Source organism: Nelumbo lutea, chromosome 1, assembly GCF_056320005.1.
Source record: "Nelumbo lutea isolate HS-2025 chromosome 1, American lotus-T2T, whole genome shotgun sequence".
In the NCBI taxonomy this organism is placed as follows: Eukaryota; Viridiplantae; Streptophyta; class Magnoliopsida; order Proteales; family Nelumbonaceae; genus Nelumbo; species Nelumbo lutea.
The window spans coordinates 47383378-47395712 of NC_142684.1; the positions used below are offsets into that span (position 1 = coordinate 47383378).

A 12335-nucleotide genomic window follows, 5' to 3' on the forward strand; every position below is an offset into this window, starting at 1 on the left:
TCAGGGTCAGTCTTTAGACAAGCCTACCCATAAAAATGGGCTAAACTCGGACAATACAATATGCCTGATGGTATCAAATTTTGAACCTTGGTTAGAATTGTTTTCTTATTTTCTAATATCAACAGTTTTTCTTGATAAATATGTTAAGAAAGCTTCAAATGTTGAATATGTATGATAAGCACTGGTACATTAACAGCAAAACAATTTAATTAAATCTGATTTTAGACTGAGCAAAATAATTTAATTAAATCTGATTTAGGTTCAGCAAATTAATTTAGTTAAACCTGATTTAGATTCGGATATTGGAATTGAAATGTGATTTATCCGAATTCCGCTATGACCTGATTCCTATAAAATTCACTCCCTTTACACCAATGGCAATGATCCAGCCGAAAGGCCTAGCCCCAAATGCTAAATCTTTCATATACGGATCTAAAAGATCCGGTCCAGATCCGAACCGTTACCTGCCCTACTCCAGGCTCCAGCAGCTTTGCCTCTTCCCCATTTCTAATTCTAACCTCCCGATTCACGCTTTCCCCTGCTTGGCTTGGATCATGAATGAACAGGACAGTCACTTCGGCCATTGATCTTTCATATTTCTTCCTCTCGTTTGCTCTCCGAGCTCTTGAGAAGGCTCTAGCGCTTCTGTTTCTTTACTTCGAAACCAAAGAAAGAAGTTTCTGAGCACCCCACGTGTAAAATGCCTCGAATCAAACAACAATTGAAACGATAGAGCTCCAATAATTCGCCCATTTACAGTACACTTGCCGCTGCACAAATCTGCACGATTATCTCTCTCTCTCTCTCTCTCTCTCTCTCTCTCTCTCAAATCTCAAATTCGAAGCTGTGCTGGATTTTAAAACCTTCAGATCTCAATTTTTTTCTAGATTGGTTGCTGGATTTTCTCTTGTTGATTGCTTGCATCGGATCAAGCTCTGCAATTGGAGCGGGCGAAGGTAATTGGAACTCTTCGATGCGGTTGTTCGCTGCTGCAGCTGGTGAGGAACCCTAATAATTCAGGCTGGAGCAGTTGAGAACAATCGGAAGGGAGCTCGCTATGGGCTCCCAGGGGGGATGGGGTCAATCCAAGGAGTTCCTGGATCTCGTGAAGTCGATCGGTGAGGCCCGATCCAAGGCCGAAGAGGATCGGATCGTCCTGAACGAGATCGAGATGTTGAAGCGTCGAATTAACGAGCCAGATATCCCGAAGAGGAAGATGAAGGAGTATATCATTCGCCTTGTTTACGTTGAAATGTTGGGTCACGATGCTTCGTTTGGATACATCCATGCCGTGAAGATGACTCATGATGATTCTCTGCTGCTTAAGAGGACCGGGTACTTGGCGGTGACGCTATTTCTCAATGAGGATCATGATCTTATTATTCTCATCGTTAATACAATTCAGAAGGATCTGAAGTCGGATAATTATCTTGTTGTTTGCGCGGCACTGACGGCCGTATGCAAGTTGATCAACGAGGAAACTATTCCAGCGGTTCTCCCGCAGGTTGTCGAGCTTCTCGGGCACCAGAAGGAGGCGGTGAGGAAGAAGGCTATCATGGCGCTTCACAGATTTTTTCAGCGTTCTCCTTCATCTGTTACGCATCTCATTTCCAATTTTAGGAAGGTAATTTTGGTGCTGGTGCAGTATTATAGTTCCTTTGTTTAGATTAAACTATTATTTTGAGGTGATTGAATGCATTTTGCTTTTGCTTCATGGCAATTCAAGGACAGGGTTCTTTTGAGCATTTATCTTACAATGATATTAATAAAAAGATTCCCATGCTTTGCAGCAATTATTTAACTGAAATTCAAGGCTAATAAATAGATTGAAGGATTTACCTAACTCCTTTGGAATTATTGGTTAATTTTTGAGACTTCTCTAATAGGGGTAAGGCATTTCAGAGATATGTTAGGGCATTGACTGGACCAATAGAGACAACTTTAGATTTTATTCTTAAGTGATTTTAAGAGAACTTAGGCAAAATCTATGGTGCATTCTATGAAAATTGCTGATCTTTTGCATAGTGACTCCTCAACACCTCTATAAATTCTAGGAGGGTTCCATTGTTTGGATTTTGGTTTGGTAGGCCTCTTGTACATTTTCTCGTGTACATCATTCTTCTCTTTTAATGAAAATCATCCTTTTTCTCAAAAAAGAAAAAAATGCTGTATCATAAATCAAAGGGAAAATTCTCGATTAGTACCCTGTACTTTGGGCCTAGTGCTACTTTGGTCCCCGAACTTTAAAATGCGACAATTCAGTACCCAAACTTTTGAAACGTGACAATCCAGTACCTGCCGTTAACTAGCTGTTAACCAGTTGTTAAGTGGCATTTGAAAAAGACACAAGTGCCCTTCAAGTGTTCTTTAATTTTCTTTATCAACCATCTAAACGTTGACAAAAAATTAGCAGTCCCAAATCATTGCCTTTTTCATTCAAGAAAGTTGGGGTCACGTTTGAGTGGGCATTTTGGTGACCCCAACTTTCTTGAATAGAAGAGGCAAGGATCTGAAACTATTAATTTTTTGTCAATGTTTGGATGGTTGATAAAGAAAATTAGATGACACTCGGCGGGCATTTGTATCATTTTCAAGTTCCACTTAACGGTTGGTTAATAACTAGTTATCAACAGGTACTGGATTGTCATGTTTTGAAAGTTTGGGTATTGAATTGTTGCATTTTAAAGTTTGGGGACCAAAGTGGCACTAAGCCCAAAGTATAGGGTACTAATCAGGAATTTTCCCTAAATCAAACATAAATGAATCATGATAAAGCAACACCTCATAATAACATTTTTAATGTTGTTAAAGTTTTAAATGATAAGTACACCTTGTGAAATGTGAACTAATGAAAAGCAAACAATCCATGTGATGCCTTTAATGTGAACCAATGAAAACTAAGTAGATCATGTGATGTCTTTAATGTGATTGGTTGAAATTTTGATATAATGTGCATTCAAAATTTTGAAATGCACTGTAGTTGGACTCGAAAGTTATTGTATATTTTTGGTTAGAAATGACCAACATGCATTTCAAGATTTCGTTTTGTTCATTGTGTTTGTCCTTAATTTGTGTTGTTCATGGATCATCTATTGATGTCTGTCTAAGTATAGTGGTGGATGTATATAACTCACATATGAACAATCATAAAATTTTGTCTAATACTTTTCATACTGTTTTTTTTTTCCTTCTAGTTTTACTGAAAAATGAAATGATATATACTAAAATGCATCTGACTAATTCCAACTAAGATGGCTAATGTGTGAACTTTCCAAGCTTTTTAGCAATATCATAAAAGTCCAATAGAAAAGGGTTTGGCAACTATTAACTCTATACTCTATAGCTCATCATATACACCTTTCCCTTAACATTAACCTTTCACTATAAACGATACATCCTCCAAATGCATGAACCCACTATAGAATCATGGTCATATCTTTCTCACTTGCATGTACATGCATAATTGCACAAGTTCCATGTTTTCTTTATCAAGAGATAAGAATCTAGAGACTTGTAAACTTATCTAGCAATATTGATATGGTATGCCAATAACGGATTTTTCCTATTAGTTTTAATGCAATTAGAAAATTTATTTCTTCTGTTGGGCTTCAAATGGATGGGATGCTGGTCTTGACCCTAGGGCTTCAAATGTGTGTGTGCAGTGATTTAAAAGGCTAGCCGCCTTGCCCAGGTCCTAGGCGCAGTACTTTCATAAGGTGCATGCCTGGTGCACTTAGGCAGGTGTGCACCTTGCGCCTTAGCCTAGGTGTATGCCTTTTTAAAATTTTACGCTTTTTTTGCTTTTCTTTGAACCTAGCGGATGGGATCAAAGCTCCGAGAACCCCTTATTTGCTAATGTTGTTCATTCATTCATCCTAGTAAAATATATTCTTAAAAGACAATTAAAATTATAAAATCATTATTTTTTGTGTGAGAATTAAGAATTTAAGACCCTAACATGGCCTTGTTTGGGCTTGCCTCAAGGGGCATGGCATAAAGGCGGCTCATAGAATCAGGAATGTAATATGTTTTACGTCACATTAATTACTTGAAGTAATGTGATTGAGGAAAAAAAAAGAGATTGTGGGTTTTACATGCTTGGAAATGTTTTGTATGTTTGATTTTATTTTTAAATTTTCATTTGAATACACTTTACATGTTATGTTTATGTATTTTAATTTTAGATAATAGGTTTTTTAAAACATTTATTTTAAAATTTTTTATATTTTTATTAATATTATGTTTATTATTTTTTTGACTTTTTTGAATTTTCTGACATTGTTTTTTGATTTTTTAGCATTTTTTTTTTGTATTTTTGCGTCTTGCTTCAAAAAGGCAAGCGACTTGCCTTGCGCTTCAGGCGCAAATTGGCTCTTGTGCCTTGTGCTTTTAAAACACTGTGTGTGTGTGTGTGTGTGTGGCAATAAAGTGATAGCAAGTATTCATGGTTGGGCTTCAAATGGATGGGATGCTGGTCTTGACCCTAGGGCTTCTTGTTTGTGCCCTTAGAAGGCCATACATGGAGTCACCCCTTCTCTTTGCCCGTTTCTCTGGTATGATGTTTGTTCTGGAAATAAAGTGCTTTTCTAGAAGATGTTTGGTTGGGGGATAGTCCTCTCATGGATGGATTCCCTTCTTTATACTCTCTTTTCTTTGAATAGAGGAAAGTGATTGCGTCTGTCAATTGTAATGGTTACTCTTGGGACTTGGTTTTGATGAGAGGGCTTAGGGTAGCTGAGATGGGGTTAATGGATGAACTTCTCTCTCTGTTGAGTACTGTTTATCTGGACTCTTCATGTGAGGATAGTAGGATTTGGTCAGCCTTCCCCTATGGTTTGTATTCTTGCTCTTCTTGCTTCAACTATATTATTGTTTTTCCCAGCTAAAGAGGTGTGGTGCAACCCAGTGCCTCCAAAAATGAGTTCTTTTTGCTGGAAAGTTTCAAATATCAACACCTGTGATGTACTTCAATAAAGAAGGCCAAATCAATGCCTTCCTCGTATTTGCTTCCTTTGCTTTGCTTGTGATGAGACTACTAAACACCTATTAATCTCCTACACTTTTGTCTCTTTTATTTGGGAATGGTTTTCTTCTCTCTTTGGTTGCAGGTGGATTCCTCCTCCTAATATGGCAGGCCTTTTCGAATCTAGCTTCTTTAGGCAATTGCAGAGAAGGGAAGGTTGTTGTGGAGAACCAAAAGAGCTATGGCTTTATGGGCAGTACGGGAGGATAGAAATAATAGGATCTTTCAAGGAAATAGAAAATCGAGGGAGGCTTTAATTGATTGCATCACTATTAAGGTAGTGCATTGGGTAAAAATAGTTGAGTTGTTTAAAGAGTTCTTAGTGGATGATATAATTAGGGGCTGGAATTCAGTAGCAAAATCTTCAAGATCCATTTCAGTAATTCAAGAGAGTTGGGCAGTTTCTACACAACAAAGGATAGGGCAGCCTAGTGCACGAGTCTCCTACCAACGTGGGGTCTGGGGAGGGATAGATGTACGCAGCTTTAGCCCTGCGCATACAGAGAGGCTGTTTCCAAGGTTTGAACACTGACCACCCAGGTCACAAACAAAAAATGAAGATGAATTTTGATGGTAGCTTACTTAACCCGAGGCCTTTGGGTGTAGGTGGAGTCTTTAGAGGTGATTTGTGAAGAGCTGAGGTGTTAGCTTTACTGCAAGGAACGAAACTGGCTATACAGATAGGACCACACCAGATTGAAGTGGAAGGGGATTCAAGGTTAGTAATAGATAGGATGAAAGCTGGAAAATTGGGAATCTGGAATCAGAGTCACGACTGAAAGATATGAGAGAAATTTGGTGTCTTGTAAAGGAAATTGAAGCAGATTTCAAATGGGTTAGAAGAACAGCCAATGGCCTTGTTGATGCTTTAGCCAAACAAGGATGAAACAGGAGTGAACTTTTCTGGGCCGTATTATAACAGTGGATCTGTTTATGGGATCAGCATTTCAGCTTTGGAATGTCTGCTATGTATTTTTTTTTTACGATTTAATAAATGAAAGTTACTGTTTCCAATAAAAAATATATTATATATTATATCTTAAATATTGTATTACAAAAAATAGTTAATTCTTTTTTTTTTGTTAACCAAATTTCTAATTCTGAAAACTGAAACTGAAATTTTCAGAAAACTGAATTACCCAAAAACTGAAAAACCAAACCAAAAAATTGAAACTGAAAATTTTGGTTTGGTTTTTTGGTTTTAACTGAATATTTCTCACCCCTACTCTCATCACTTTGAGATGTACTCTTTTATTTTATATTAATAAAAATTTCTTTTTCATTTATTGACGACAAAAGTGTAATGGTCATCTGGTCAATCATGATTCTAGATGAGTTGGTTCTTTAGACAAGATCTTGTCATTCCTTTCCTCCCATATGACCCAAATTGTGGCGGCCAAAGCATAGTTCCACATATTCTTTCCTCTTTTCCATGGAAGTGAAAAAGAAAACCTCCAAAGAGGATAATTAAGTCTTGAAGGGGGTTCAAAGAGGTTGCACTAAATTCTAATAGCATAGTTGCATTCACTGAACAAATGACAACAAAGGTACACAATTTGAATCTCATTTTTGTTATTGTTGTTGTCATCTTTGTAATTGTTATTATTATCAGTTCTCTGGACCTTTCTTTTGTTGCTTGTACTGAACATATTCACTTAGATTGGGCACGGTGAACATATTTTTGTGATTTTGTCACGGTGCATGCACTTTATAGAGGATCTTTACTGTTTTGGAAGATGGGGGGATAGTCTCTGTATAGACTGTACTGTTTTGGAAGATGGGTATTATTATTACAAAGTGTATATGGTAGTTAAACTGCCATGTGAATAAAACACTAGGGTGACTGATACAAATTTGTGGAGCTTTTCTATTTTGTCTTCCATAATTTATGGTCAATTACTCAATTTAACTTGCTTTTTGTATCTTATATTTGCATCTATAAATGTTTTTACTCACTTAAAAGACAAATGATGTCTGATCAGTGTTTCAGAGTGTTGAGTTGAAACTTCTAGAAAAAAACATTTGAATGTTTTCAAAAGCTAATACTTCCCCATCTTTTAATGCCTTTGTTCTGTTGCAGAGACTCTGTGATAATGATCCTGGAGTTATGGGCGCTACTCTTTGCCCTCTTTTTGATCTTATCTCAGCAGATGTAGATTCTTATAAGGATTTGGTTACCAGTTTTGTTAGCATTCTTAAACAAGTAGCTGAACGCAGATTGCCAAAGAGTTATGATTACCATCAGATGCCAGCACCATTCATTCAGGTACTTAATGTGTTTGTTACAAATCAATTAAATTTCAGTTGAGATTAATTCAAATAGTTACCTAAGTATTCATGTTATTTTGAGTTGCATTATATTCTATGGGTAGGACTTGGGGAATGTATTCTAGGGAACATGGTCCATTTGTTATAGATACTTGCCATCGGTCTAAAATGTAACTTTGTATGATTTTAGGTGCCATTAACTACATACAAATGATTTAATTGTTACTGTTTTAAATGTTTCCTTAAAAATTCATTAATTTTGCAAAATGTGCAAATAATTTGATGAGTTGCTAAGTGGGCATGGGACCACCTATTATTGGGGGATTGGCATGTTTATTTAGCATCTATTTTATCTGTCCTTTTGGTCAGATTTTATTTATTTTTGGGTTCTTCCTCTCACCTCTAGAGGTGGAAGGTTCTTGTACTCAGATTTTAAATTTCTGCTATTAGTAACGTCTGGTCTTGCTACTGTTCACACGGAATTCATCTTTATTTCTGCTAAGCCTACTCAGCATTCACATCAAGTTCATGTGAATGCTCATAGAATTGCTGATTCTAAAGGGGAGGTAAATATAAACCTTATGAATTATATTTGGGAAGATAGTCCTTTAGATCGGTAGTGACAATGTCGTAAACTTTATAACTATATTTCTTCTAAAATGTGAGGAATAATGGAAGAAAGTTAATTTGCTGCCTTCATTCATTTTAAGGTGCTGATTGGTTGACAGGAAATTTCTCACAATCTAGAAGTTAGGAAATAGATATAAATTTGGTTGTAGTATCATATCTTTAGGACCAACTGCTTAAAGGACAGCAGTCAGTAGTGGGCCATCAATATGCATACATTTCAGTTCTCCACTTCAGGAGGCACAATAAAAGGAGAGAGAGAGACAGTAGAAAAAGATCAAAACATACAACTATTACAGAATATAGCTTGGCACTGGGCATCCCCATTCTAAAACTTCTCTCCTTGTCCCTTTTCTGGCCAAAGCATCTGCTATCATATTAACACTCTTACCCAATTGTTGTATTTCAAGTATTTTTTGCAGGAAAGATTCAAAAGACATGATCTCTCTCTCTCTGAATTGAAAAAAAAGGCTGCTTTTATGCTTTGTCCTTTTTCTTTTGTCTTTATCTTCTTTCCTAACTTCTTGAAGCATGTGAATGCACTTTGTCCCATATTGCTTGGGAAAGAGGTGAAAATCACTATATAAGATAACTTGCTACTCTATGGGTAGGGACCCATTGGAGGAAGATACACTTTACATTGTGTTTACGTGTTTAAGGGGGGTTGGGGGTGCTTTTCACACATGTGCATGTCAAGCTGAACCAGGCCAGGTCTGGTCAGGTCAGGGCATGGGTGTTGGTGTACGTGTGCCCCACAACATATCCATTTTAACATTTTTATTTAAATGTGTTGAAAGTGTTAAAATAATTGATTTTATGTTTGTTAGGGTCTGTTTGGCTGATTAAAGTCTTTTATTTTAATCTATTATTGTACTATCACTTAGTAGGGGCACAAGGGTCATTTCCCTTCTTATTTTTTCGCCCTATATATTATAATGAAGCTGGTGCCGCCAGCACTGTTCCATTGCCGCAACACTTCTTCTCTTCTCTTCTTTTCTCTTTGCTGTAACCTTCAATTAGATTTATTGTCAAGATGGTATCAGAGCGTGGCTATTGAATCTGGGCGATCAAGTTTCTTCTTCAAGCTGCTGAATCTGGGCGGAACAGAGGAGTACATCTGGGTTGTTCGAATCAGACTTGCAATTGGTACCGCCCCATTTCTTTTCTTTTCTTCTCTTTCCTTGGTCGTGTACCAAGAGAAAAACGAATGGACCTGAACCACTGAATGTTGGCACACCCTTTTGAGGTTTTTCCTCTGTTTGTTTTGGATCGTGTGATCCTGTACTTGTGAAAGGTTGTTGTAGGTCACATATGACCTGCTTTCTCTACTTGTTGGCTTGATTCCTTGTGTGCAAGGATCTCCCCTTGTGATTATTGCTTGTAGACTTGATAGGATCTCCACGGAAAACCTGGCATAGGATTTGGGTAAGAAGTCAACAACTGATCAGGGCAAGAAACCAAGTCAGCAGAATCAGGAAAGGTATAACTCAGCTAATATGGCATCTCAAAAGACTGGTCCCATGGTAACTCAGGAAAGGCATCCCAGTTTTGACCCTAAGGAAGAGATCATCAACTCCTCCCGTGATCATTTGGAGTTATATGGTAGGACTCTTCGCCAGATGGATACTGGTCCTACTCCTACCTCTTTTGCATTTGCTTCAGGTAACGCTGCCACTGCCTTCCATGTGTCATCTCGTACCTCTGATTCCCTTTGGGTAATTGACTCCGGAGCCTCAAACCACATGACCAGTAAGTCAAATTTATTTCAGGCATACAATCTTCTATCTAGGAGAGATAAGGTGAGACTAGCTGATGGCTCTTTCTCCACTATAGCCGGCCAAAGAACCATATCTCTCCCACTCGGCCTTACTCTTTCTAACGTACTACATGTTCCTAAATTACCTATAAATCTGCTTTCCATTAGTAGTATTATTCACTCCTTGAACTGTTCAGTTACTTTCTATCCATCTTCATATGTGTTTCAGGATTTGGCCTCAGGGAAGACGATTGGTAGAGGAAGCATGGTGGATGGCCTCTATGTGTTGGAGAATAAAGCTGGTCTTGTGGCTACAGTCTTTGAGTTCGTCCAGTGAGAGTCAAGCCTATTTATGGCATAGTCGCCTTGGTCATCTTTCTTTTGAGTCGTTAAAAGTTATGTTTCCAAAGTTGTTTGAGTCTTTGTCAATGAGTCAGTTGCAGTGTCAGACATGTCAATTGAGTAAACATTGTAGAAGCTGTTTTCCTTGAGAAATAAAAGATCTGAATTTTCGTTTCATATTGTTTATTCTGATGTTTGGGGCCCTGTTACTCTACCTACTGAGGCTGGATATAAGTACTTCATTACCTTGATCGATGATTACTCTAGATACACCTGGGTTTACCCTATGCGATCTAGAGCGGAAGTGCCCAAAATTGTGAAAGACTTTCAACGCATGGTGTTCACTTAGTTCCAAACTGAAATCCATATTTTCCAGTCAGACAATGCAAAGGAATACTTCCATAGTGATCTCACAAAATTCTTTGCTTTGAGTGAATCACTTCAACGAAGCTCTTGTGCTAGGACACCTCAACAAAACAGTGTTGCTGAAAGAAAAAACCGTCATCTTCTTGAAGTAGCTCGTGGCTTGTTAATCCATATGAATGTTCCGAAGCGCTTTTGGATGGATGCTGTTCTATGTGCTACGTACATCATCAACCGTATGCCCTCTCGGTTACTAGAGTATAAGGCCCAACATCAGCTTTTGTTTCCTACAGCTCTGTTGTTCCCCATTCCAATGCGTGTTTTTGGGTGTCGTTGCTTTGTTCGTAACTTGTCACCTACTCGGCGTAAACTTGATCCTCGTGCTATTCCTTGTGTCTTCCTTGGTTACTCTCTATCTCAAAAGGGGTACCGGTGCTATGATCCCGTCTCTCGTAAGTACTATGTCTCAATAGATGTGTCCTTTGAGAATCAACATTTCTTCTCGGTTTCTCCTCAGGGGGAGAGTAGGGTTGAGGAGAAACAGGCTCAGACTCAACTACCTCCTCTACTTGACCCTCCTCCATTCCGTGTCTTTCTTCGCTGCCACAAAAGCCAGCAGAGTTCAAGAGCCATGGAACCTGACACTATGCAACCAACATCATCGGCTTCACCGGAGGTTGATCCTTCCCAACAGCCAGGTACACTTGCTTCTATTGATATGCCTGCTCCTCTCAATGTTGATTCCCCTGTCATTAATGATCTCGATGTTTCTATTGCTAAGAGAAAGGGTGCTAGATCTTGTACCACTAACCATCTTATCTCTCACTTTGTGTCCTATGATCATATTTCATCTTCGTATCGTGCATTCCTCTCCTCTGTTGACAGTATCCCCGTTCCTAAGAATGTGGCAGAAGCTTTATCCAAACCTAAATGGACAAATGCAATGAAGGAAGAGATTGATGCATTACACAAAAATGACACTTGAGAGTTGGTGGATCTTCCTGAAGGGAAGGAACCAGTGGGGTGCAAGTGGGTGTTCATAGTGAAACACAAGGTTGATGGAATTGTTGAAAGGTACAAGGCCAGACTGGTGGCAAAAGTTTTTACACAAGTATATGGAGTGGACTATGCAGAGACTTTTGCCCCAGTAGCCAAGATGAACTCTATCAGAATTTTCCTTTCATTGGCGGCAAATCTTGACTGGGAACTTCACCAATTGGACATAAAAAATGCTTTCTTGAATGGTGTATTAGAAGGGGAAGTGTATATGATGCAACCTCTAGGTTTTTGTGCTAAAGGCAATGAACAGAAAGTGTGCAAGCTAAAAAAATCTTTATATGGGATGAAACAATCTCCTCGGGCCTGGTTTAGTAAGTTCCACTCAGCTGTTCAACAGATGGGGTTTAAACAATGCCAGTCAGATCACACACTATTTGTAAAGAAAGGTGAAGGGAAAATTGCAGCTCTAATTGTGTACGTGGATGACATAGTGATCACAGGAGATTGGGAGGCTGAAATATAGAGACTAAAAAAGTTCTTAGCCATTCAATTTGAGGTGAAAGATCTAGGCCCCTTACGTTATTTCCTTGGAATTGAAGTTGCCCACTCTCACAAGGGCATCTTTATTTCCCAACGGAAGTATGTACTAGAACTACTAGAAGATACAGGAAAACTGGGGGTGAGACCAATTGACTCACCAATTGAACCAAACCATCATCTGGGAGACAGTCAGGGAGAGTTCTTGAAAGATGTGAAGAAGTTTCAGAGGCTTGTAGGGAGACTCTTGTATTTGTCTATGACTAGGCCTGATATTGCTTATGCAGTGGGTGTCCTTAGTCAATTCATGCATAATCCTAAGACAACTCACCTTGAAGCTGCAGAGAGGATCTTCAGATACCTCAAGAAGTTTCTTGGAACTGGTTTGTTGTTCCAGAAACATGGACATTTAAAGGTGGA

At 38.4% G+C, this 12335-nt stretch overlaps 1 protein-coding gene across 1 annotated transcript in view; it reads left to right on the forward strand.

Annotated features, from left to right (window-relative positions):
- Window positions 1–380: 380 nt before the first annotated feature.
- LOC148874543 (Adaptin family protein) overlaps window positions 381–12335 on the forward strand; it is a 62123-nt gene continuing 50168 nt past the window's right edge. The window contains exons 1-2 of the mRNA XM_088963749.1: window positions 381–1624; window positions 7104–7289. Coding sequence (XP_088819875.1) covers window positions 1058–1624; window positions 7104–7289 — 753 coding nt within the window. The 5' untranslated portion in view covers window positions 381–1057. The remainder of the gene's footprint in view (window positions 1625–7103; window positions 7290–12335) is intronic.